Below are 27,474 nucleotides of genomic sequence, written 5' to 3' on the forward strand. Positions count from 1 at the left end.
TTTCCTCTCGTCCTATCACTTGTTACTTGGGAGAAGAGACCAACACCCAACTCACTACAACCTCCTTCCAGGTAGTTGTAGAGTGCAGTAAGGTCTCCCCTCAGCCTCCTCTTCTCCAGGCTAAACACCCGCAGTTCCCTCAGCCGCTCCTCACAAGACTTGTGCTCCACATCCTTCACCAGCTTCATTACCCTTTTCTGGACACGCTCCAGCACCTCAATGTCCTTCTTGTAGCGAGGGGCCCAAAACTGAACACAGGATTCGAGGTGCGGCCTCACCAGTGCCCAGTACAGGGGCACGATCACCTCCCTGCTCCTGCTGGCCACACTATTTCTGATACAGGCCAGGATGCCATTGGCCTTCTTGGCTACCTGGGCACACTGCCGGCTCATGTTCAGCCGCTGTCAACCAGCACCCCCAGGTCCTTTTCCTCTGGGCAGCTTTCCAGCCACTCTTCCCCAAGCCTCTAGCGTTGCGTGGGGTTGTTGTGGCCGAAGTGCAGGACCTGGCACTTGGCCTTGTTGAATCTCATACAATTGACCTCGGCCCATCGATCCAGCCTGTCCAGATCCCTCTACAGAGGATTTCTCTATGATGCACATGGAGGCATCTTCCAGTTGGATCCATGTTGCTTCACTCTTCAGCTGGTTCGCCTTTTTCCATTCTCTTCAACTTCAGCCACGGCAGCTAGTCTAAAGAGACAGCGACTATTAGACCTTTCACTTTTCACACACCCTGCTAAAATAACAAGGCAAGCCAAGGACGACACAAGCCAACCTAAGCCAGATGCAGTTAACACGACCACGAGAGGAGGAACAGGTAATTTGGTCGTCAGGGCCGCCCCAGGCAACGAAAAGAACGAGCAATTGTTATCGACAGTTATCTTTGTTCACCCCAGGCTGGAACCGCCCCACGGGCCTCCGCTCTTCTCCGGGGCACCCGGGGCAGCAACGGGACTCTCACAACCGAATGGGGTACAGGCAAGGCCCTAGCCCGCTCCCAAGAGCTCCTGCGCACCACAGTGCCGAGCGCCGCCGATGCACTACCCCCAGGCGGGCGGGAGACACCCCCGAGCCTGCGACCGCCGAAGGGTCTGGCTCGCCACACCGGTGGACCCGGCCCCCACCTACCGCCGACGAAATGAACCGCGCCGCCATGCTGCTCCCGGGCACCGCGCATGCGCGGGCCAGCGGCGGCGCGTGGGAGGGGCCGGAGGCTGCTCCCGGGACGTGCGCATGCGCAAACGCCGAGCTGCAGTACCTTATATCAGTCAACGGGAGGCAGCAGCGCTATTGCGCGCGGGCCATACGTATGCTGCAATACCGGGTTTTCGTCAAATGGCAGCAGTGATCAAGGGCTCGCCCAGGCGCAGTACCACATCTTGGTCACCAGACCTGCAGTACCGACTGTCGGACACTGGGTGGCAGCAGCGAAAGCGGCGGCTCAGCCGAACACGCGCAGGCGCCGCTATGCAGTGCCGCGTTTTGCTCACGAGGTGGCAGCCGTGAGCGGCGCGGCACGACGGCGGGCGCGCTGTCGGTGCGTGCGGCTGTACCGCGTTTCGCTGAACGGCCGGCCCACGAACACCGCAAAAAAACTACGGAGCAATGGCAGGAAACTACACCTCCCGCAGGGAAGGCGGCTGTAAGAAAGACTACACGTCGCCGCAAGCCCCAAAAACTAACATCGCCACCCGGAAGCCCGGTGCCGGAAGACTACCACTCCTGGCTTGCTCCGCCAGCCAACGGCTCCAAGAGGCAGCGTTCTTCAAGTCCTGACCCCGTGGTGACGCCCGTGTCCTCTGCCCCGGCCCCCCCTTACCCGTGCCCCCCTCAGCAGCAGGCCAGGGTTTTTCCTTTACCCGGTTCCCTCTCTTAGACACAGCCCCATATGTCTGTCTCCCAGCCCCTTACGGCCCCTCTGCCGCTCAGAACGTGCTGACTATGGCTCACGCTACAGGAACCGTGTGTGGGAGACAAGCCCCCCCTCCTCCCCCCCAGGCAGCAAGGCCAGGGTGTTGGCCCAACACCACCTCTTTCCCCGCAGGATGAGCCCTTCCTGGAGCAGAAATGCGCAGCCACCGCCTCTCTGGCCTACCTCGACCTTGCAGCTGGAACTGTACGCCCCGCAACAAAGCGAGGACAAGAAACAAGGGAAAGCAGGGCAGGCTAAGGGAGAAAAAAAATGCCACAGCGGGTGCTAATGAGGGAGAGGGCAGGGCTCTCCCCACTCCGCTAGGGCACCCCAAGAAGCTGTAACCAGCCCTCCCAGGGTACTGCCGCATGTCCGGGGTCTGCTGAAGATTTTGGCACTGCTCACACCTTCTGGGGCTGACGTCACAGTCTCGGGAATCCCTCGCCTCCTAGAAGCACCACAAAGGCTACAGTCCTTGCCGTGGTCTTACAGACTGTAAACCCATGTACCTGCATTTGGCAAAAAGGGCTGTTCAGAGAAGAGGGCTACAAATCAACTACCTCCCTGAACTTCTAGAAAGCCAAAGCCCAACTCACCGCACTCCAGCAGGTATGAAGTCAGACTCAAGGTCAGGTTTTGATTTCCATGTGGTTTAATAAGTTAACAGGTTCAGCCGTTACACAGCAATGGAATTCTTCAACATTTACAAAGGTGCAAGAACTTCATTCATTTAGTCTGAATTAAGTCATTTTATTCTCATCTCTTAAATAGCTACACAGTTCCTATTTTTTTTTTCCTCTAAACAACCTGGGGTTAAAATAATCCACCCAGAGAGAAGGCATCAAAGTACAAAAGAGCACGCACAAGGAGGGGTGCTAATTCAAATTCAGCGTGGGTATTTGGTCCAGTACCTGTACGAGCAAGGAAAGGTAGTGTGGAGCAGTCATGCCAGTAGAAGGAGCTGTGATATCGCAAGTACACAAAGGCCTTTTCCAGAAGTTTGACCACCACTGGGATTGTTACCCTACCATGACACTCACTGTAACCTAGGGGGAGCGAAGGAGGGAGGGGAGAACAATGCAAAAGACCCAAAACACACCAACGCCAGCCACCCAACATTCAAGCATCTCACTAGCTACCCAGAAATTACTTCTCTGTAGGTTTAGCAAACAATGAAGAGAGACAAGCCATTGCAGGAAGGAAGCGGCATCGCTAGACAAAAAAACAGAATGAAAACATCTGTAAGCGTACGCTTCGCCACGCGCCCGGTTCCAGTCTAGAAACAGTACATGCCCATGGCCCTCTTATATCGGTTTGAAGAAGTTTTCATTACGCTCCCCTCCGCTGAACTGTTTTCTGACTAGCTCTCTACCGAAGTAGTCCCCCCTCGTTCTCTCCCACTTCAGCCAATCTGCCTAAAAACCCACCCTCAACTACCTAAGTTGCGTGAGGGCGCTTGCAGGGGCAGGAGTTGGACTTGCTTGCTCAAGTCTGCCCCTGCGGAGGTCTGTGTAACAAGTATTTTGTGGATGCCACAGAAGCTGGTGAGGCTGCTCTCCTGACCCACTGATCGGGCCTGTCGTCCTCAGTCACTTGGCAGCGTGACCGGTACGGGCATTTGCAGAGCGTGCTCCAATTACAAGTGCGTGCAAACACGCGTGGACGGGCGTGATCCCTCTGCCCTCGAATATGCGGCCTTCGAGCGCCCTCTCCAAGTATCAGGCCTCAGTCAGACATCCATCATGCTAAAGCCTACAGCAGCCTCAAATCACTGAGGTTTTGCGGTTCCCCCCGTTTCTTCCCGTGCCTGTTTTCTCTCACCTCGAGAGGATACCCCTCAAGGGCCAATGCAGAAGGCTTTTTCGATGGGAAGTCTCTTAACAAGCCTTACCAAAACATGGTGGGAGGATGTATCCAAACAGAAATATACTTACAAGCATACCGACAGCTAGAGAAATCCGTTTTCTTCAGAGAAGTAAAAATACGCAGCATAGGTAAGTTCTAGTAACTCTGTTCAGCCAAAATAGAAGGAAAAAAAAAAAGACACACCCGAAAAACCACAAAACACCAAAATGTATACTTTGGCTTAATTTACCAATCACCATTTCTACTTGCGTAGCTGGCAGTGAAACGCAGCATTTGGAACGCACGCCCTCATAAGCAGATTGAGCTCCTTCAGAAACGACTCCGTGCGTTCAAGCCCGCCGTTCTGCCGCTCCTCTTCCCCCACATATTCGGTCGAGGACCGATTTCACAAGGTGCAAATATTGAGCCTACCCTGAGACAGCAACCTGGCAACTGCAGATCATTCGAGTCTAAAAAGTTAGATGGCGGCCCACGCCGCTCGCTGGGGTTGTTCCGTGCTCCTGGGCATTACGAAATGCCACAGACCCCGCAACGGCACCGAGGTGAGGGCATGGGTATCCGGAAGAAGTTAAACAGGGAAAAGCAGATTTCAAATAGCATTTCTTCTGTCCTAAAGCCAGAACCACAAGCAGGGATTAAATATAAAAGAGATTTCTTTAAGTAGCAGTTCTATGGGGGGAAACTCCCTGGGACTCTGCCTTTACATTTTCTGGAGGCGAAAGACCTACGTGACCTTCCCTTTCCTTCCAAGAATATTATGATAGAAGAATTGTTTTTCACGCCAATAATTGCACCTCCCCCACGAGGTGGATTCGTTACCACTCTCAGCTTCAGGAAGCCGGGAGAGTCACCTGTGCTCACACAGCCGGGACTAACAATACCAGCCGCTTACTACTTGGGGGATGAAAACAACTGTGCATGGGAGAAAGGAAGCCATGTACGGATACGAAGAGAAAGGATCAACACGTTCATCAGGAGCATATCAGAACTAAAAAACTCCCAGTGCACACAGCTGAGCCATTCCCCCCTTACTCCTCCGTACCTCAAACGGCAGTTTACCCAAACACCCTGAAAAACATTCTGCACTTACCGATAACATTAAGAAGATGACAAAAGGTTACAATACCAGTCCTATGCTGTACAACTTTGAGAAGCAACAAAATGGCAGAAAGTACATCTCCGCTAGGAAACACAAGCGAGTGCAGGAATTACTGTTAGGGGATGTGCTCTGTCAGCACTTGACAATATACCTTTCCTTTGCAAGCTATCTAAGCAGATACAAACCTTCACAGCAATTTACTGCCCATGATAAAGAGCACTGCCAAAAATTCAAGGGAAGATACACACCAACCATTGTGCGTCCCGTGTGCCATTCATTCCACGGACCGCAGTGCAGGAAATTCCCAGATGAGTCTTCTGCCAGGTCAAAGCCCAGTATCAAAACCAGTACCTCCGCTGCAATTCATCAGCAGGCATAGCCTGGCGCCAACAAACCGGGAACAAATTCAGGAAAGTCCATGGATGTATGGCAGGAATTGCCCATTTAACATGGCTAGAAAGGTATCCTCGGTCCCCGAAGCCAGCGAGGAACTTAAGTTTCGGTTTTACTCCTAGCTTTCCTGCTGCCTCCTTCCTCCGAGCGAGACCAAAATATTCCGGTCAAAATCCAGGTACGTGTTTGTCCGACATGAACCTCACTCACCTCTTCCACCTCTGGTCTACAGCGACAAGGACAACACTCACTAGGCCTCGTGGCCCTCCTTGTGTACATGAGTCCCAGATTCACCCTTTGGAAGCGCCGTTGGGAGCCTCGGGCATTCGCCTCCAGCTGCTCCGCACCAAGACAGCTCGAGCTGCTCTTGCGGTTTAAAGAAAAGAATACAGGACGATTAAATCAGACTTGCGGAAGGTCCCATGATAAACCCGTAACTGAAGAGCTGCTGGCTGAAGAGCATCTGAAAAGTTCCCTTCCGTTCAAACCAGCGCTTATAATGCGAGGTTTCGCAGCCATCCCGCTAGAGAAGCGGTGCTGTCTGGGCTTAGCCAGCACTCTTCATTCAAAGCAACCTTGACATGGTGTTAAAAAAGAATAAACAAAAACCGAAAATGGAGCGTCAAGTACTGTTAGCGACAGAGGCAGAGTAGCGGGGAGGGTGCAAGACAGAATGCCAAACTCGAACCAAACCCTGAGGCTCTGCGAACAAAGGTGTGCCTGCAAAGCACAGCGCTGTGTGTGACACTGCACCAACCCGGCGAAGGAAGGCTACATCAAACTGGCGGCCAGATGGTTGGAGGTGAGCTGCAGATTGCCAACTTCCACCAGAGCTGCAGCAGGAACCAGTCACTCGCATCGAGGAAAACGATTTTCAGCGAGAAACAGCAAGCGCTCTGATGTCTCTAGCACATGGAGCTGCAAACAAAGCCACAGTACCGTGTGGACAAGGAAAGAAACAAAGGATAAAAGACATGAAAGAGCTTGGGGATGACAGAAAGATTCCCAGACCAAAAGAAACAGATGGAGAATAGGTTCCTGGTCAGCCAGCTGGACCAGTCCGATTTCTCACACATGCCCAACCTTGTGGGAAATTGGCAGGAAAAACAGGAAAGAGTCCCCTCCTGCTGGCACACACCAGCACTTTCAATCCAAGCCCCAGGCGACTCTGGCCTTCCCTACCTCCAGACACTTTCAAGAGACACCCTGAAATTCCCGCCTGTAAATCCTTTCGCAGCAGCATACCGAACACATTCCAGTCTTCAGAAACGGCACGCGACGGCCATATCAGTAAGCCAGGATTTGTCCTTCTGAAGAAAACGATGTGTTGTTTTATATGCACTGTCAAGAGAACAACTGCTTTTTTAGTTGGTTGCATCCTGCATAAGGCGGGATGACAGCCCCCACCTCGGGAGGTACTGTAACAGGAGAGCAGAGCTAGCTTATCCAGTCAGGCCTAGGCAATCTCTCTTCAGTGAGGTTTTTCCTCCCCTTTGCCCCATCTCCTTAACTCTACAACCCACAGGCAAGCAGGAGCTTCCGTTCAAACCAGGCGCGGTGACAGGGCACAAGCGTTTCTCCAAAGAGCATCGTTACGCTATCCGAATGGGGCCTCTGGAACACCACTCATCTAGAAGGGCAGTCTCCTCCCACGCAAGGAGTCGATCTTCCCCTGCACGCCTCTCCCTCCATAAATACCCACTGCAGAAATGCCCACTCTTTGAACACGGTGGATCGGGTTTGCTAGAAGAAAGGAAATACCAGATGCAATCAAGAAAGGCTCCTTCTACTACAGGAAACCCTTTCATCAGTGAAAAAATGTAAACTCTTGCCTCTTTCCACCACGTGGTTTCAGGCTCCACGTCAGACTGCCCTTTCGCTAGCATTGCCACATTCCTCGCTGTCCATCCCCAGCATGGTGCCAGTCCTCTGCACGAGAGCCGCGAGAGGCCAGGGGCTCCGCAGGTCTGGAAGACGGCCTGGCACCCTGCCGGCAACGCCCCCGACCGCCCCCGAGGGAGAGAGTTCCACTCGTACAACAGCTGGTGCGCGCGTGCACCACGGCCCCTTCCCTGTTCAAGAACACGGATGCAGAAGGAGGGCTGCATCACAGGGTGGCAGCACTGACAGCACCGACCAGATGCTCTTGCAGGGGGCCTGGGCTCCTACAAAAACTCGCCCAGTGGTTAAAACTTCCTTCTTCTTAGAGACTCCTTCCTTCATCAGCATAGCACAGAAAGCAGGCATCCCTCAGGACTGTCCGAACCAGATTGTTCCGACGGCAGAGCCAGGTGGAGAACCGCAGCTTGTTCTCGTGACAGCTCACGGCCCAGGAACGCATCACCCCGCACCACACCACAGTCAGGTTACGGCCTCTGCACCAAGCAGAAGCAATGAGAGCACTTAGACGGCCAGCAACCGCATTATTCTCTCTCGCTAGAAGAGCCAAGCAAGGCTACATCCCACACTTCTTGGCAATGTAGCTAACCCGGTAATTTCTCGATCCTTAACACTGAGGGTTGCCACTTGAGAGGCCCACCCGCCCCTTTCCAGGATGCACCTGGCGACGCCAGACAGCTATGCAGGCAGAGTCGCTTCTGCAGCTCCGTGGACCCCCGCAGGGATTAGCATGCCACCTGGATTTTCTGGGAGAGCACGGTAGGATACGACAGTCGGAGAAGGCTAAGCCAAGGCAGAGGAGCAGCCTAAGCCCCGGGTTCGCCACCTCCGCTCCCCAAATGGCGTAAAGCACTGGGGTGTCTTCCCTCAGCCAAGGTTGGAAGGAACTGGACTGCAGGTCACAGATACCGCGGAGTGGGAAGACAAGAGACTAGAAAAGGATCTCTGCGCAATCTTTCCGACGGGCTTCTCCCTCCTTCAGTTCTCACCTGCTGTTGTGCTGTCGCTAGCTTTGGGTTTAGATTTAGACTTGAAGGAAAAGCGCTTGATGAGGCGGTGGGAGAAGCTGCCGGCTTTCTTCCTGGCGGTGGAGTTGGCGGTGACATTGGACAAGTCATCGTGTGACTGGCTCAAGCCCGCTTCTTTCTGCTTGCTCCTTCTCCGGAAGATGAGCTTGGTACCACTCCGAAGAAAGCTAACTGCAGAGACAGAAAGGAAGGAGATGGAAACCACGATAGTATCCTGCCCTGGCGAGTCTCGGGGGCAGTAACACACCCAGCCACTCTCGGATGAGCGGCAAAGACCTCCTCTGTCCCGAGAGGCGGAAGCGTACGGCAGGTTGGCAAATCCCAGCTCCCAACCGCAAGGCAAAGTCTACGTTCAGGACAGACTGGAATACCAACAACCGCTTCGCTAATCACACTGTCACATGTCCCCTCTGTGTAAACTTCCTTTTAGGCAACAATGTCCTCCCTTCAGTGGAAGTGTGCAGAATTGTAATAGAAAGCTAAGACTCTCCTAACAGAGAAAGAGGGAGGGCATCGAGGCCTGTACAATCCATATTGTTGGGCAGCCTCCGTTTCCGTGCCACAGGCGGGCGAATTCAGAGGAGGAATCATTATTTATGGACACGCGCCCGATCTGCAGACGGAAGGGAGGCCAGGGATTGAAAATAGGTTTTCGGGAACACACAAGCTGTGCAGGGTTCCCATCTAAGAGAGCACAGAAACCAAAAAGGCCACAGGAATTGGACAGCTGCAAATAGAGGAGTTTGGAACTGCTCCAGCAGGAAGCGTGGGAGAGAGGCAGGCTCTTCCACGCTCCAGCAGAAGCTGCTCTTTGCCATGCCAAAAGCTGGCTGCAGCCCCTGCGCTCAGGGCGGGGAACTCGGACATCACTTTGTCCTCAGGTACAACAGGCTAATGTTAGCTACTGTCTAACAGTTCACCCTTACCTTTGTGATCTTTCAAGCTCCTGGTCTCAAGGGCTCCCGTGGAGCCAGTTTCAGACTCAACATCTTCCACCGATGGTCTCTCAGAGATGTCCGATCGCGTCGTCTCATCCAGCTCCTGACTGGCCCTTTGTCCCGACGGTGACGCTTCTAGCAGCTGTGACGATTCGGTAGAATCGTGCATCCGGTCAGCTGTGCCCTCTGCCGCAGGATCCCTGTACGCCGCGGCCTCCAGGGATGCGGCGTAACCCAGAGAAAGTGCCATTTCATCTTGAGCGATAGGTACCTGGAGGGGGGTTAGAAGGTCAGACAGACAGGAAGACAGCCTAAAAAGGATGGCATTCACCTCCCTTCTTCCGTCCGCACCTATGTATGGATGCTCCAGTTCCGATCGTCAGTGCGAGACAGCACCGATGCGCAATCGTCACTCTTTTGCTGAAACATGCTGGAACATGGCCAATTTCAAAGCATTCTGCAGCACCTCCCTCACTCCCGTGGGCAAGTCCAAGGAGATTGTCTTAGATTCTCCACAAGATTCCCAACCGACTAAGGCAGCAGCCTCCTTTTCTGCGGCTGCCCTTTGTGAACTCCCACCGGCAGCTGCCCTGCAGTCTGGTGAATGTACCTCTGACACTCACTAGGAAGCAGCGACAAGCTGCAAGGAAGCAGCAAAAGGGTTCTGCCGAGCAAGTCGTCTGTGCTGGAACCTTCCCACACTGGTTCCTATGGGACAGGGTGGTTTCACGCACGCATCCCTAGAAACAACCTCCCAGATTCAAAATGGAGCCCCCTAACTACCAGAGACCTTGGAAACTCCCGAGATGATCAGCGTGCTACGTTTTGTTGGGGTCTTCTTGGCGGGCTTGTTATTCGTCTCAGTTAGCTGCCTGATCGCCGTCTCGGCCACTGGATCCAAGCCGTTGGACATATGGCTATCCCCTGAGCACAAGAAAGATACCAACACTTGAAGTAGCAACCTTCAGCACTGGCAAGAGGTCGCTTGCTGACCGCGATGCTTGTAATAGGCAACTGCATGTGCAGGAAGGTAGAGAACAGAATTTATATGGACTTGCCCAAATAAACCAAAGGAAGGAAGCTCCATATAGAGCTTGGCTCTTTTAGGCACCTGAAAAGTTTGATTTCCCACCAGGCACATCATTAAAATACTCTTCCCGCTCAACAAAGACTTCCAAAGACTTCCAAGAGTTTGGGCAGCCTTGGCCACAAACCGTCAAAAAGGCCACAGTGCTCCATCCTGGGGACAACCAGAGCTCCAAGTAAAGGGTGAGCAAAACTCTTTGGGTCCGGATAGCCTGGAACATTCTCGTCAAGCAAGGAAACACTTAGAGTCACGCACTGGATAGCCAAAGTGGAATTTCTTTTACCTGATCCCACCCGCCACCACGCCTCCACCCTCGCCTTCACTTGGGCACTCGGACGATCTCTTCTGCAGCAAACGCAGACAAGTTCAGTGACCCACATTCAGACCACCACTCTCCAAGAAAGGCTAAGGAACACAGTCGCTCCGGTAAGAGCCTTGGATTTCCAAGCACTTACGGCTATTGCTGGGCAAGGGGCCGCGAGGGCAGCCGCTCTCCAAAAGCACTGTTGTCTTCTTTTCTGTCACTTCCACCTTGGAAGGCGATCTTGATGGTGAATCTTCACAGTGAAGGAGAGGCAGAGACACAGAGACACCAATAAGTGGAGATGAAGCTTAGGCAACTTCACTACTGTACCGTGGCCCCCTGCACGCACCCCGAAAAAGCCTCAAGCGCGTGCAGAGAGCCTGCAGAAGCTGGCTCCGTGAGGCTTTGCGGCAATGAAGAAGTAAGAAGCCTATCAGAAAAAGACACGTGAAGCAGCCCCATCACGAGACCCCATTCATGTTGTTTCCCAGCCCCACGTCATGGAATATCCAGCACCACATTCATCAGGATGTCAGACTGCAAGCAGCAACAACCACTAGTAAGCGAGGTCAACATGCTTTCAGTTCCGCATTCATCAAGTACAGCGTAACTTCTTTAGAAGTAAATAAAATAGAGGAAGAGTGGCAAAACGCTTAGCCCAACATCACGCAGAGGTTATGCGGCAGCATACACGTTGTAGCCGGGACCTCCCGCCACCAAAGGGTGTCAGAGAGGCTCGTCCCTCTCTCACCTCCCCCCAAACACAGGGCTGCATCAATTCCATCCCCCAAGGCTACCCGTGAGCCTCCAGCCAGCGACAAGATGCTAAGGGAATGGCGACAATGCCCGCGTTCCGGCCCAGAAGCCAAAAGCACCGCGCAAGGCGCAAGTCTGCAACAACCACGACATACAATGGCTAAACAGTTTTGCTACTGCCTGCGTGAGCGGCCTCGGGAATATCACGGCCGAGTCTGCGCCCCCATAGCGGCCACCTGTACAAGATGCCTGTTGTGGGGCAGCCTCACCCAGTTTGCAGTCTGCCTTGGGCCGGGACTGAATCGTGGTGACAGTAGTCACAATGGTGCCGTCAGGCATGATGGTCCGGTCCATCTCCACCTTCTTAGTGGGGGTGATGCTGGTTCGCAGAGATGTGGTGTGCTGAGCATTCAAAGATGCAGGAGACTCCTGGAATAGCAGCTACAAAAAGTAAAGCACAGGTCAGAGATGCTCGCCTCCTCCCAGAAGGAAAGGCAGGCATATGGGTGACAAAAGCTACTGCTCTGGGCACCGAGGAGCCATCCCCGCTACAATGTCGGTTGAATGGAGGGAGGCCCAGAGACCGAGGGCCAGGCGACACCCCTCCTCGGCCTAAGGCTCTGCCAGTCCCCTGCGACGAGCCCAGGCCTAATCATACTTGTCTCCAGCTAGAGGCTCACATCGTGAATGCTTCCAGAGCACGCATTTGTGCCGAGCTTATGGAGTCATGAGCTCACCTCCAATATAATGGTAGCTTCAGCCGCCAGTGACCGCCCAGCTCCTGGGGCCAGAGAGCAGACCTGTCTCCCAGCTGGTTGTTTGCCCAAAGAATCAAGCAGAAGTGTGGCATGTGCCAGCAGCACATCTGTGAGAAGGAACAGGAAAACAAAACACACCACATGACCTCAGCACCTCAGATGTCTCCCAGGCAACCCCTGCTTTTGGGAAGCAGACCCGTGGGCCAACGAAGCAGATCCCCACCACTCCGGTAGCTCCCAGGTTCAAGGCGGGGCAGGCAGAGCTTCTCCACTCCTCTTTACCAATCCAGAAATCGACTCCCTTAAAGAGGTGGCCACTGTGCAGCCTCCATCAAAAATAGGTCCTGTGGTTAGTCCCTGACCGAGTACAAATGAACAGAGTTAAGAGCCTTCTGCAACATTCTTCCAATATAGAGGGGCAAATCCCCGCATCCCTTTCCCCGCTTCAGAGTAGAGACGGGGGGGGCCACGGGAACCTCCCGGGTAGTACAAAGGTCAGAGTAAGAGCGTTTCACTAAGAACAGACTCCAGAGTTACTTCACGCAGTCAGAGGCTCACATGAAGTTGGATATGAAAAATCCTTTGCAGAGTTCATCACACATCGCACCGACACAGAACTACCACAGGCTCAACGCACAGGAAGTCCCTTAGGCATTTTTGTCTCTCCACCTTACAATCCATCTTACGGCTGCCCATACTCACTTCCCCCTCCGTCACGGTTCCCCAGCACCTGGAGCTTCAGCTCTTTACTTCTAGGTCCCAGCTCCCTGTTGAAACAGAAAAAGACGGGCTGGTATTAGGCAACCTTTGCAAAATGGCCACGGAGCAAACTACCCCATTCCGTATCTCCCTCAAATCTCACGCGCCTCGTCACCTTTTCCAAAGTTCCAGAACGCGTGCGCTACTTTGGAGGACACGACAAGGGGCAGCAAACTACACAGAAGAGAACTCCTGTTCATGTGCCCTGCAGGGCTGTGTAGGCTGCCAGGGGAAGTTGAGAGGGCGACCTGTCTGGAAGGCTGAGATTTACGCTCCAGGCCTTCTGCACCTGCCGCTCCCACATGCCTCCCGCAATCGGCACTTCTGCCCATCCAGTTAAAAAGCAGAGCATCCAGGGGAGTGAGAAATACGTATGTAAGCTGGGGCCAATCGCCGGAATCTGTAGCCCGGCACGCGGGCAGCACAAACACATGCTGCCCTGCGGTGCAGACTTCACCTCTGCGCTGCCCGCATCCATTACTGCGGCACGGTAATGACACCCAGAGACCATGCTGGTCTGTCTCCACCATGCCAGCTGGAAGGAGGGCAGACACTTACAGAAAGAGCTCCTCATTCCACTCCATCTCTGCTGCAGCACCAGCACTGCCAGCTGTCACCGGCCTCGTCCGCTTCTGCTGTGGGGGGCTGTCTAGCTCTGCCATGCAGCGTATCTCCCCAACTCCTGCAACGGAGGGACAGATCGCACACGTGTGCTCGTCAACACGAGGCATCGGCTCGGCGGACACACGCCCCTCTTTTCCATTCAAACCCACCCAAAACATCCACTCGCTCCAATCTCACCCCCTGCGCACTTGCCCCTGCAGATCAGCAATGTTTTCACGCTTACCTCCCTTTCCTTGGCAGCCCAAGTTCAGCACTCGAAGATTGCGGAGCAACAGCTTAGAACCCAGAGGGGCTGCTGCTACTCTGGACGGGGACTCTTGAGTCAACTTATTGCTGGGTACCTGAGGAACGACGAGAGCAAGACCGATGCCTTTATCATTCACTCGTCAGCAGACAGCAGCAAGACGCAGGACGTTCATCTTTGCATCTACTAAGTAGCTCCTCACACCAATATAGGGGAATACCCACAGATCCATCAAGAGATGCTGCAGGTTCCCCAAGCTATCGACCTCTGGTGGGCCCCCATGTTATTTCAGATGGGAAATTTAAGGCAGACAGGAAAAGAGACAGACAAGAACAAGCTTGCCAGACAGACAACTGAAGATGACAAACCAGGTTCCACGCCTGGACAGAGCCTTGGTGTGAAGAGCAACAGAGAGATTGCCAAAACAGAGATGCGTGTCAGGCAGTCCGGCTCCACCTCAACACAACCAGCACTCAGCGTTCAGGAAACAAGGTACAAACAGAGCTGCCCTTCAAAGAGCTACTCCCTGTGCCACAGTACCCCAACTCCTATGACAGCAAAGGCCCAGATGCGGCTGTCGCCCAGAAGGGAGTCTCAACCCTAGGATTCCTGCCTGAGCCTCAGCTCCCAGAAGCTCCCCGGGGCACAGTGTTTGACGTACAAGAATAACACAACACGAGGAGAGTGCCTTACCGCACCGGCTCCAGCGGTGCAGGCCTTCAGATTCACCATCACGGCTGGCTGCGTGCTGACAATGGTATCCTCGATCAGATCCTTTATGGTGGACAGATCTGCTCTCCCTTCATTCTTCTCTCCGCAAATCAAGAGGAAATGCAGGAAAGTCATAATGAGGCGGACACATTTTCTCCTTATACAGCTCCAACTGTCTCTCGAGCCTCTAAGACGCTACACAGTCTTTCTCCCAGTAATAACCTCCCAGGTACTCTTCCCATATCCTGTACTTGCTCTCCCCAGTGCTTAAAGCTTCCGTGTAACAGCTGCAGGCAAAAGTAAGTTGTCTAAATAAGACAAACTAAGCTTCTACATCTGTATTCTACCCATTGCAAATTTTGACAACACAGCTTTTACAGTTTGCCACATCCTCACCACCTCATGAGATGGTACTACCGCACTTTCAGAAGAACAGTCAAATTCCTACATCTACTCAGGATAAAGCAACAAGGGTGTCGATAAAACAAACAAATCAACCAACCTATTTGGATCACAGAAGCTCAAGTATGCCTGCATTCAGCTTGTTAAACCTCTAATACCCATGGGTTCCGCACGCTAACCTCTCAAAAAAAAACCCAAACAAAACAAATAGCCAACAACAACAACAAACACACACACACCACCACCACACCACCCCCCCAAAAAAAACCTGAACCAATTCAGCTCATTTCGCAGCTCTATATCCGACAACAGCAGGAAGACCTACATGGACAGAAAGCCTTTTTTGCTACGCAGATTCCCATTCAGCTGTTACACCAAACTCGGGACAACAGACATCAGTTCTGCTTCGGTCCTCTTGAAGATGTACTGTTTTGACAGAGCTGAGCTAGTATCGATTCCAAGGCGAGAGCATCCCCTCCCTCGTCCTAAAGGGCCACGACAGCGAGTTGCCAACCTCTCCCCTCCGCAACAGCCTTCCTCTTAGCTCGGCACTGTTTCTGCCCCTACCGCCCTTCCTCTGCTCAAGTCCAGTCCAGCCACTGTTTGCCGCTCACCTCGCGAAGCTGAAGTCTCGGAAGAACCGAAAGGTTCAAGTCTGGTCTGTCCTTGAACGTCCACGACACCAGGAGACCTTCGTTCTGTATCTCCTCCAAGTGGATCTCCACCTGGCCCAGAACAAATACCCATAGTCAGGAACAGTTTATGTTTCCATTAGGTGTTTTTTACCCCTCTTCAAATTCAGCAGCCGAAAGGCCCTCACACCAGTGCAACAATAAGAGACAGAACATAAGAATACAAGTGATCCTGGGTCTAACAGGAAGAAGCAGCTGCAGAAGCCTCATCGCTCCGTAGCAAGATCTGGCTTCCTCACTGCCTTTGGATGCCCAGGCGCCATCAGAGGGAAAAACGATAGGTTATTTCTTTGGCTGAAGAAAAAGCCTGCAGGACAATCCAGAAGAGCGAGTTGGGCAGTGACACGGGATATTTACTGAGCTACATCAATTAACCATTGCCAAAAGTAAGCACGGCCATTTGTAAGTTAGCAATGCGTCTCTAGATCATCCTCAGATTGAAAAGTCATCCAGGTCACCAACAGTCTGCAACAACAAACCGGACTGTACACCATCCCGTAGTTCAGCTGAAAAGTTGCACACTCATACACCTGAAAGGTATCATTAACAAACAGAAACAGAACCACACAGGAAGAATTCCTGACCCAATATTTCTAGTAAAAACAGGGGAATGAAATTTAACACAGTTCTACAGTAATTGACAGGCTGACATTTATTTACCATGAACACAGGAGGTCGTCAGTTGAAAGCGACAGATCTGGGACACGGTAGCCAGGTAAGTAACCAACAAGAGGTGCATAAAAGAGGCAAAGCACATTTAGGAATAGAGTACTTGAAGTACTCCGACCAACAGTCATATGGAAACTTTACCAGCATTTCACAATGCAGCAGCAAGATCTCAATTAGAATACTACACGCAATTCTCCACAAGAACGATCAACCTAAAACTTAAACAGGCGCAGACAAGGAGACCTAGAAAATGCCAGCGAGTAGAAGAGCAATTTGATGAGACGTGACAAAGGCCACCTGGCTCCCAGTGACTACACAAAGATGAAAAGCGACTGCAGTTGCCGCCCACAACTAGACTGGCCCCAAGCACACTAAACGCCGAGGAGAGAGAGGAGCTATTTAAACAACCGCAGAACAGAGACACAGAACCAAACCAGGATGATAAATGTAGGTTGAAAATTTTAATAAAGCTTCTGAGAGCAATGGGGTTCTAGCACAACCTTCCAGCTGCAATACCTGCATAGAACGGGACTGGCTTCTGCTACCACAGAGTTACTTCTAATTTCACCATGTTTCCCTATAGCACAAACAAGCGTGCAGTCTCCAAGCAAGATACCGTCTCCAGTGTCAAGCCCTTCTTCACGATGGGAACAAAGTCACATTCCAGAGAAGCAAATCCAGCCAAAAAGTGACTGGAGTTACCACCCATGGCAATTTCACAGAACTTCTGTTCTGGAAAAAGCATCTCCAATATTCAATACACTGAAAAAAATGCATATCGCTCTCTTGTGAATGTATTAAGGGGAGCACTGACAAGCAAACCACTCCTCACCGTGGGTTTCTTTTTCACAACCAGGACAACACCATAATTGTACATATGGCCAGGACGCATCCTTCCCTACCCATCACACCAGGAGAGGAATTGAACTCTGTGGACCTTTTGCTTCCTAAATGCCCGCTTAAAAACACAGTATAGAACACTGCCATGCCTCAATTCTCTCTGTATTTTGTTACAGCTACGTTACATAGCCCAGATCTGCAGAACAAGACTCAGAACATGGGACTCAGCATGCAGATTGGGAATATTTGCCACCCCTCCAAATGATAGTGACAGCACGCTGCTTCTTCCGGCACGATGAGGCCTTTATTTGCACTAAATTGGGTCCTCCTTCCTCGACCAGCGTGGGGCCGGGTGAAGGAACAAGTTCAATGGCTAACTTCTGACAATTGTTACCTGAGCCTGCAGCACAGCCAAAGTGACATGATAGGTGTCCACAAAAACAGCAACTGGGGACTGCTGAGTAACAGAGACAGGGAATTTCACAGCTTCAGCTGACAGATGGCAGTGTAGCACCTAAGAGAAAAGGAAGGAGACGAGCTGATATCCTGAGCAAGAGGCAGCTGCGTGATGGCAAAATGTCTAAAAGTGATAGGCAAGGTTGACCCATCGTGACAGGAAAGCAACATCAGGCTCACTCCCAGACCCAGTTCCGCACTGCGAACCTGCCATTTCAGACCCTGTACACGAGGCAGTAAAGATGTATCGGTGACAGGAGCTTTCTTCTCCTCTCCACTGTAGGACCCCGATATTTGGGCTCAGCATCTATATGCCCCAGCTCCGCCAACACATCTTCCCCCGGGACTCTCCCAGAGCTCACCGATGCGCAGCTCCAGAGCCGCAATCTCACAAGCCCGTCGACAGGCCTCCGAACTCAACAACAGACCTCACCCGAAACTTCCCCGGTTCCACCACCCCCATCGCGCAGGCCTCGGCAATCTCCATAGAACACACCGTCAGTCGACGGAGAAACCCCACACCGTACGATTCAGAACAGCAAAGCCTTACCATGCTGTGGTCCGACTGTCCCTTGCACGTCACGCGACTTATATTTGCGGCTGGTGGTAATTGAGGACCCTCCTCAAACGTGATCTGCACTGAACTCTATGAAAAGAGAACTCTGTTAGTTCCCAGTGGTCAAGGTATCCCAGATAGTTTCAAAGAGGACGAACGATTCTGACACGGGGCCCCAGAGACACTCCGGTCCATTTCCATGAATCCGACCAGCACGCGGAACTGTCGCACAGTGCAATTCTACCCACCTTGCCTTGTCCGAACAGAGAAAGGAAACAAGGTCTCCAGTCAAGGCTTAGACTCACAAACACTACGTTAATTTCAGACAGGCAAACTCAAATGAGAATGGAAAATTGTTCTGGATAGGAGTCAACGATAAGTCAAGTGTGTTAATCCTTCTTCATTGCAGAAGCTTTGCTGTTTCTTCCCTCTCTCTCCCCCCTGTGCTAATCCTGCCCCAAGTAAAAAAAAAAAAAAACACCACACACCAAAAAACCAACCAACCCACACACCAAAAAAACCAAACAAAAAACCCCCACTCAACAACAACAACAAAATCCACCCTCAGCATATGGTCCATCAGCTCTCATGCTCAACTTAGTCCCTTTTTCCACCCTCTCCTGGTTTATTAGATTACAATCTCCACTGCGGAAGCATCCCTCTTCTTCGTTTGAGGATTTCACTGTGTAACAGGAACGGTTCTCTCCAGAGAGCCCTTCTCAAGAAATACAAGACCAAGATAAAGAATTGAGAGCATCCCTGCACGAAATCTATCCCTCAAAGATTCCCTCTGCTCACAAGGGCGAAAAAGAGAGAGCGAGCAGGCTATCTGACCACAAGGACGTGACTGTTTGCCGAGCTGCTCGTGTTTTAAGGCCAGGGTGACCGAGGGGGAGCATAAAGGTGTGGGAAACCACACTCTCTTTCTCAAGCGAACAAGACTGTGCACCGCCACCTGCGTGCAACAGACCAACCCAGGTGACAGGCAGAAGGGGGGTGGAAGGGGCTCTTGGACACTAATCTGACCAGCACACATACTACAACCTGAAGAGCCAGCCGCTTGCCCATCAAAAACTAGTCCGGATGCATGCCCTCCTCTCAATGCAGACACGAGGCAGCTCTCCCAGTGACCAAACTTCAAAACTGAAAGACTCAATGGAGAAACAATGTCAGATCACTCCCTGCTGCTTCACACTAGTAATGCCTGCTGTTTCTTCTGCTCGCAAGCCTCCTCCACCAGAGCCATATATTCATCCACCCGGGTCAGTCCAGAATATCATATCAGTCCTTTCTCTCCATGACCAGAACCTCTGCCCAATGACTCAAGTATATCACCATCAGTGGCAAGCTGTTGCCCTGTTCTTCCCAATACGTCACAGTCTCTTCAAATTGGGAGGCACTGGCCAACTTCAAAAGATCTCATTACTCGGCCCACTTGGAATGAACCGCATGCACAAGATAGCATGAATCTATACGTACCCCAAGGCAGGGAGAAAACACAGAGGAAAAACAAAACAAGGAGGGTAACACGCACTTGAGAGACAACTCAATTCCTTTCAAGTCCTTGCCCCGTTTTAAGGAAAGTAACTTGAAATCCAAACAGGAAATAAGAAATACCAGCTGCTAACATTTAAAGATCTACGGAAAAAGGTGACATCTTGTGACTGAAGCCACTCTCTCGAGTACCGGGGATGAGAATGAGACATGGCCAGGAGGCGGACCGACCCTCATCTGCCCACTGCCGGCTCCCTCAGATCACGCTCCTAGCGGAACCCACCCAAATTCAGATGCTGGCGTGCTCTGACCACGAACGGTGGTCAGCTCCTATAAAGCTCCTACCACGTGTGTTATGTTCTCACGTTCACCGTGATTGGGAAACACGAGGAAATGTGGGCGAATCTAGACCTGAACGAGATTAGGAGGTATTCTTTTAAAATTCTGAAAGAAGCCATGCAGAAACAACAAAAGCACAGAAGGAAACAAGAGGGAAGCAACCGAGCAGCATTCCTCCAGGACTAGGACTCTGGAACGCTAGCCTCCCTCTATTATCCTTTTATGGCAAACCATGAGACTTCTACCCCAGTTTCGGCATTTTGGTTTCCCTTTCTGGGTACTACGCTCAGGGAAAATGAGACAGCACACCCAGAGGATGGTAAAGATAGCTCTTGAACAGGCAATCAAGACAGGAATCTACGGTTCTTCCCCAGCTGTACCAACAAGCCTGTGGAAGCGGGCTTATAAATCTGCGGGCCGAGACCCTCCACTGTTCTGTGTCCAGGCTGAGAGCCTGAAATACTCACAACCATCTGCTCCTCCACAATAATTCCCCTATTAAACACAGCTCGGCAGAGCTGCATTTCCTTACGACTTTTTGTCAGTCGATACAGATAAAATGAAAAAAAAAATGTGACAGCAAAAGGAGCTAAGAATAAGTCTACCTGGGAGAAAGTGAGATCACTCGGTTCTAAGCACAAATCTATCCCTGACTCCCCTTGGGACTTAAAAGGAGAGCAGGGCTGGAGTCAGACTGGGAGCGGGGAAGGAGCCACTGTCAATTGTGACGAGTGCTATTGGGCTTTACGTCCCTTCCCTCGACTGGATGCAAGAATAATTTCATAGGAGACAGGGACCCGGGGAGATGCTTTTTATGACAAGGCTAACGCATTTTCAATGACAGAATTGCCATCGGTTCTAAACCAAGGTTTACCTGAAAACTACAATGCACCACAAAAAAGGAGACGTAGCTTCTCCTTCAAGATCTCAGCAGACAGCAGGACTATCCTTTACGCAAGTTCATTACAAAAAGAAAACGGTAAAACCTAACACACGCCCAACCCAGAACAAGTCTCCTGTTCTGTGGTCTTCGGAAGGTGCGCATGGACTACATGACCGTAGTCAACCTGAGGCTGACTTCATCTAATCACTCTGAACTTTTAAAAGACCAGAGGAATATTGTCTTAAAAAAATTTTTCAATTACAGTTAGCGCTTTCATATTACTAAGTCCCTACTCTTTTCTCATTTGGCAGCCCCCTAGATCACTTGAAAACATAATTCCTCAGGGCATGCAATGACAAGTTACTTAGCCTTGCCATAGGTTAGCAAAGTTGCAACAACCAAGACTAAAACGGTCTTACTACTTCTTCTGCCAGTACAATCTCCTGACGCTACGGGCCGCAACGTGCAAGTTCTCGTGTGAGTCAGTGAAGAGTTCCTCGGCAGAATGCATCTCGCAAAAACTCAGTACCGAAGCGCTAGCTAAAAGACAAAACGCTAATTTTCAGTTGTTTTGTCACCTGACAAAGAGATACCTCAAAAACAACTGCATTATAAAGGCTAGTTGCGAGTCTAGGCCAAACATTGCAATGCAGTAACTTTCTGTATGGACCGCAAAGTTTAGATGCGACTGAAATCATTACAGAAATAGTTATCTTGAACAACAATTACATATCTCTGTGGCTTTGCGAACGTTACGTGGATTCAGGGACCACAGTAAGTCTTCTACCTCCATCCCCGATTGAAGTCTGTGCCATTTCTTCTGTGTGTTCAAAGGAATTTCCACGTCTTAATTCCAAGGCTCAAGGAGGAAACACTAGCAAAAAGATCATTGTTATCTCCTTCCCAGTTAGACATGATTAGTCACTTTATCCCATTTTACAAGGACCGGGGGGCTGAGCACTGGAATTCTGTGGCTCAAAAGCAGGACATTGGCAGGAATGGGATGCCCAAGGAGCGGGAAAAGAAAAGAGTTCAAGATGGAGTATTTTTCCCAGTTAAACAGATCTAAGCAGCTCCAGGTAACTCCCGATCTTATTCAGAATCCGACATAAAACACAGCCCCACCAGGATAACCCCCAGGATAACCACTTCAGAGAACAGCTTTTAGACCCAGCAACTCACTGTCGCCATGCCGCTTTCTGAGTAGACGTGCTCCAGGCAAGGAGCAACTGCAGCAGAAACTGAAGCGTGGCCCTCCAGGGGCCTCCGTGCCATTTCAGCCATCAGCTGATCTTCACCTTACAGGAGTTCTAAATTCTGGAACTTAGAAATTCAGGCCATTTTGTGAGAATCCGAGGGATTCATCGTGTGACGGAAGAGCGCAGCGTATCAGACATGGGCGACTGCTGACACGACCACCATGACCACAGCATTCGGACAAGAAGGGCATAGAAGGAGGGGGTGCGTTCCTGCGGGGGGAGGCACTTCACAAATGTTCTCACCTCTGTTCAGTCCCTTGCAGAGTCCTCTCTCCAAAGAGGGGAGGCCTCTGCCTGTGCGTGCTCCATCCCATAGAACAGCCCTCAACTTTCCCATCAGGTCTTGAAAAGAGAAGAAGCAGTTGCCGTGGCTTGCCCTATGCAAGCCACTGTACTCAGCCAAGCGCAGGGGGGCCGCTAAACATCACTCACGGCAGTGGGTCCCCTCAATACAATACGCATCGTATCAGAACGAACTTACTTTCAGTCACAAAAGAAAGAGCTGGCTTTGAGGGTTCAACACCAGCAGGATCTGCAGAGTTTCAGCTTCCGTACAATAAATCGGCCAAGCGTATCCTGACAAGCAGGAGTTTTCCACAGCAAAAAGGACCGCTTTTTCAGGATGTGGATCTCGGGTTCAACACTACACCTGGCTATTTGCATGACCATGGGAAGGCAGGGAGGAGGAGGGAGGAAGGAATGGAGGCAGGCAGGAGGAAGAACTTTAGCAGCTGACATGTTGAACAACAGATCAAGTTTCTCACATCTTACCCAGCGTAACTATCAAGAGCATAATCTTACAGTACGTAATCTAGTCTCATTTAGTTCCAGACAAAAGATTCAGTTCCAACAGCCTGCAGCAGGTAGTCCCGCAGCCACCTTATACAGCACCACCCTCTCACTCTTCTTGTACCTCATCCTGTAAAATCAAGAACATAGCCCGGTTAGTACTCATTAGGCTACTACTCGTTATCCGTCCTACCTCCTCTCAGAGGAGTCAGGCCCGCACTCTGGACTCCTCCTGCCCTTGGGGACTGTTTTCTAACTCTCAGAGTACAACGAAGGTTTCTGAACTCATTCCAAGCAACCAGTACAAGAAATGGGACGTGAACACAACAACAGGGCCAGTCGATTTCCCCCGCCCCCCCCATGAAAACTTCTTATCCTATTTTGGAACGGGGACCTTACCATTTTCTCAGTCATCGACAACTAAGCACAAGCAATTGATGACGTTAAAGAAAATTAAAAGACAAAGAATCACCAGAGAAGGAACGGCCGAATTCACAAATGCAGGCACAGCTTACAGTTTGATGGTTAACTTGATCGGTATACCTGCGTCTGGCAAATCAACCGCACCTTTGTGCAAAGACCCATTTTTCCACAAACCTCTTGAGAACAGAGCACTCGATCTCTTGAAAACCCATCAGAGGATAAGCTCATCCCAAAACCAATGAAGAACTTTGAATGCTCCATCCTTTGACACCATCAGAGCCTGGACGGGGGTACAAACACCCATCCCCATTTTCTAACACTAGCCAGCTAGATCTAAGGCAGGAAAGAGAGACCGGGTGCCGCTGCACTTCTGTTAAAAGGGACAATTTCACTTATCGCAAGTAGCAACAAAGGAGAAACTATGCCAACCTTTCCAAGTCAATCTAACATTTGCTGAGTCAATCTAACAAGGCAAAGGAGGCGGTGAGAAGTCACGCCACGCACGGAGCAGAGAGAACTTCAGGTGGGAAAGCAAAGGACTGAACACAATGGAACAAAGGAAAAAAAATTTCTTCAAAAGGAAAACAAAAAAAACTAGCTGGGAAGCATCAGTGAGACAGGTCCAGTGAACCAAATCTGTCCAAAACAGTGGCAATAAGCAACACTCAGCTTCATGAGCGGGGTCTCTGACACACCTCAAAATAGGAGACACGACATACATAAGACAAGCGTTAAGAAAGGTAACATTCAGGACAAGTCAATTCCCTGATCCATCTGTAACAGGCAGAAGATATAATTTAGCAGGTAAAAACATCAGCCAGGTAATCCTACGCAGACAGCCCATCCACATTCATATCTGCACAATTCTCGAAGAGGCTGATTCTACACATTTCTTACGAGAACAAAACTTGCCTTGAGACACGCTGCTCTTCCAAGTAGTAACGCCCAACTGTGACCTCGCCTCATAGAAGTGACAGACAACACAGTCTCTCAGAAAACTCACCGTTCCCACACAGCCAACATACAGGGTACCAGGACCAGATAGTACCGGCTATGGTTTTCTTTACAAAACCTGTAACAGGCCTGTGCTCTAAATCCATGTTACCTGGTCTTGGGTGACTTTGTACATCCTTTCAAAAGGAGCAGTGGACAATAATTTTAGGTTTTCTCTGCCCTACAATGCTTGACACCAGTAAAACAAAAACATTCCCAGTCCGAGGCTGGAAAAAGAACGCAAAGGTGGCTCATTACGCGCAAATATCCCATTCTGGTCATTTTGCACTTCCTAATGCCGGGAGGCAACCATCATCTGAAAAATAATCACAGCCCTCGCTCTGCACTTTGAAGGAGATCATTCGATTAAATCCCTTCAAAAAGGGTTCTGCTCTGCTACAATTAAGGACTACAGACCTTCAAGAACACCGCACAATTAAGATTTGTTCCGTCTTGTGCAGTTACTTTCAAGTATAACTGCTTAACAAGCCTTATTAACCCTTCTGCTCTCAAGATGCCAGACAACACTATCTACTTTAAGCAGGAAAACAAAAGGCCAAAACTGAACTGCCCCATATTTGCTGATAAAGTTAAGGCCCCCTTCGGTCAAACTGCAGAGGACACTCATTCAGGTTCTGCAGCCTTTATTCAAATGGCTGTATCACACGGGTGCAACTTACATGCCTCGTAACTGAAAATGACTTCCCCGAAAAAAAGACAGGTACCACACAGGTGACACGTAACAAAAACAAGCATTTCTTCCTAAGTCACCTTCCTCAAAGATCCAATTTCTTCATCTCATCCCAACAAGTTATTATCAGGGGATTACACTGAGGCAAATGAAAATACAGAAAAATGAAGAGCTACAGAAGGCATGCTGGAAAAACTGCTGTGCAAACATTCCCAAAGGAGTCAAAGTCATGACATTACCTATGGGGTTAGACTTTACAAAGCCTATTACATCGATACCACTAACAACAGTTGGGGGCAGCGGGAGAAATAATTTCTCATTCCTCCCCACTTTCACCTGATTTTTTCACGTGGTCATGCTGCACCAAGAGATCTGCTTTTCTGTCCTGCCTCTCGTCCAGAATTCAACTCACTTTGTCAAAAGGGGAGAGACTTTTCCAGTCGTGTTGGGAAACTCGAACAAAAGTTCTTCAAGACTTTAATTTCCTTTTCTTCAAACACATTAGCTTCAAGCTAACCTTTTTTAGCTCTTGATTCTCACACGCAACTTAACAGAAAGGCTCCCCCTTCCTGTTCACATGACAGAAAAAAAGGAGACTACGACAGGCTTTGGACCATAGCTTTTGTGGGCAAAAGCCCCTGCCTTGCAGGCAACACAAGCTACTTCGCAATTATTTCCGCACGGAATCAGCAAGGCACGTTCTCCTTCGTGAACTTCAAAACTACAGACCAATACAACAGTAATGCTGGGAGATTAAAAGGAATAACCACCAGAAAATTCGGAAGAGGTTGCTGTGGAAACCTCAAAGTGGCTACATCAGCCGGTTCCATCAGACCTGACTCAGGCTCAGGCCCCAAACCGCGTTAAACAAAGCGCGCTAGCCAACCCCTACCTTTCCGTGCTTTTACAACGCGGCATGCTCCCGTTCGATTACGCTCCCGTCCCACCAGGCCGGCCCACAGCTGCTCGAACTGCGGCGCTGGCTCCCCGGTCGTCTGCCGGCCCCCTTCGGCCGAGACCTTGCAGCCCCTGACAGGGCCCGGCGAGGAAGGCTTCCCCGGAGCCCGAGAACAAAGGGCGGGCGGCCCCCCCTCGCCCGCCCAGAAGCCGCGGCTCCCCCCTCCGCCCCCGCCGACAGCTCCCCCCACCGCACCTCACCTCGCCGCCGCGGCGCCCGCCCCCGCCCGCCCGGGCCCCGCCGTACCCCGTGCCGGCGCGCCTGGCTGTTGAGGGCTCGCACCCAGGCCCGCTGCCACTGCTCCCGCAGGGACCGGAGGGCGAGCAGAGCGGCTATCAGCGCCCGGGCCCCGGCCTCCTCCGCCGCCCCGCGCCGCCGCGGCGCCCGCCGGGCCGCGGACCGCCAGTACTGAAGTAGCCAGGCCGCTACGGTGAGCAGCGAGGCGGCGAAGAGCAGCACCAGCGCGGCCCAGGCCGGATCCGGCCCCATGGCACCGCGCGCAGCGACTCACGGCGGGCCGGCAGGCATGGCGGGCGGGCTGCTGCCCGGCCCCGGCGCTGCGGCCCCCGCCCAGCCGCTGCCACCTCCCGCCGAGGGAGGGGAAAGGAGGGGAGAGGAGGGGAGGCCGCGCCACCGCCCTCCTTCCAGCCCCGCGGCGCACGTGGGCCCGGCCCGGCCCCCACCGCGCGCCGCCGCAGCCTGGCCCCAACGGCGCCCCGGGCCCGCGTGCGCACAGCCGCCGCCCCGGCCCGCGCCCGCGCGCGGCGGCGACCTCCCCCGCCCGCTAGCCGCCTTTCTTCCGGCGCCGGGGCGCCGCGGAGCGGGCGCCCCCCCGCGGCTTGGCGGGGCGGCCCGAAGGGGGCGGGGGCCCTATCCCGCGGCCCGATCCCCGGCGCGCAGCTTACCGCCCCGTTCTCCGCGCCTTCCCGTCCCGTCCGTGCGGGCCGTCCGCCCGTCCAGGCAACCTCGTCGCTGCCGCCGCGAGCCTTCTCTTCTGGCGGTCTGGAAGAGCCGCGCAGCCGCGGTCTGGAAGTGGAGCTCCCCGCCGGCCTTCCGAGCTCCGATCGGAAACGCCTTTCTCGTAACGTCACGCTGTGTTTCACCGGCAGTAACTGCCCTGTTCACACCGGGCAGGCGGGACACACCACCAAGGTAGAATCCTTCCATTCGCCTGCTGCCAGCTTGGGCCGCCCTTGCTGCGGCAGGCGGGTAACGCGGGTTTTGACCACCTCTTCTCACAGCGGTCACGACTTCAGGTAGCAGCGCCCGCCTGGTGGCAATTCCTCCGATTCCTCGCTGCTGGAGCTGCAGCGTCTCTGCCCCTCCCCACACTCTGCGCTGCGGTTTCCTTCCTAGCAGTAACAGGCGCCGGCTTCAAAGTTTATGCAAGGCTCAGTTAAAGTTTACAAAGTCATTTTTGCAGAAGTTCAACAGGCAGCAAACCAGAGGCAGCTGAACACAGCAGCGGCTCTCTAAGGAAGTGCAGAAAAAGCCAGCAGGGTCACCACACCCCGCTTCAAACAGGTGCAGGGCTCGGGAGAGCGCTTCTTGCTGCGACCGCACCTTCTGCTGCCTCCCCGCTCTGCTCACCGACTCGCACCTCAACACATCTGTGGACAGAAATGGCACCTATCCTGCCTTCCCCCTCCC

General features: G+C 52.1%; 1 protein-coding gene across 11 annotated transcripts; it reads right to left on the reverse strand.

Annotated features, from left to right (window-relative positions):
• Positions 1-397: 397 nt before the first annotated feature.
• On the reverse strand, positions 398-26,817 carry C2CD2L (C2CD2 like). Of its 11 annotated transcripts, none has more exons than XM_075172734.1 (15): positions 26,071-26,461; positions 17,990-18,085; positions 17,378-17,497; positions 15,397-15,507; positions 14,363-14,476; positions 13,649-13,766; positions 13,360-13,483; positions 12,745-12,809; positions 12,022-12,149; positions 11,554-11,725; positions 10,680-10,781; positions 9,928-10,061; positions 9,126-9,408; positions 8,161-8,370; positions 398-692 (listed from the first exon to the last, which is right to left on the reverse strand). In XM_075172734.1, the coding sequence occupies exons 1-15, from the start codon at positions 26,311-26,313 to the stop codon at positions 688-690; spliced, it is 2,025 nt and encodes a 674-aa protein (XP_075028835.1). In that variant the 5' UTR covers positions 26,314-26,461; the 3' UTR covers positions 398-687. The 11 variants fall into 11 exon arrangements, 9 of the variants coding, with proteins under 9 accessions (XP_075028835.1, XP_075028840.1, XP_075028837.1 ...); XR_012677127.1 differs by lacking the exon at positions 398-692 and adding an exon at positions 2,544-4,962 and having other exon boundaries at positions 5,128-8,370; XR_012677126.1 differs by lacking the exon at positions 398-692 and adding an exon at positions 2,544-4,390 and having other exon boundaries at positions 4,871-8,370.
• Between the last annotated feature and the right edge of the window lie 657 nt (positions 26,818-27,474).

The sequence above is a fragment of the Calonectris borealis genome, chromosome 24 (genome assembly GCF_964195595.1).
Source record: "Calonectris borealis chromosome 24, bCalBor7.hap1.2, whole genome shotgun sequence".
NCBI classification, from domain to species: Eukaryota; Metazoa; Chordata; class Aves; order Procellariiformes; family Procellariidae; genus Calonectris; species Calonectris borealis.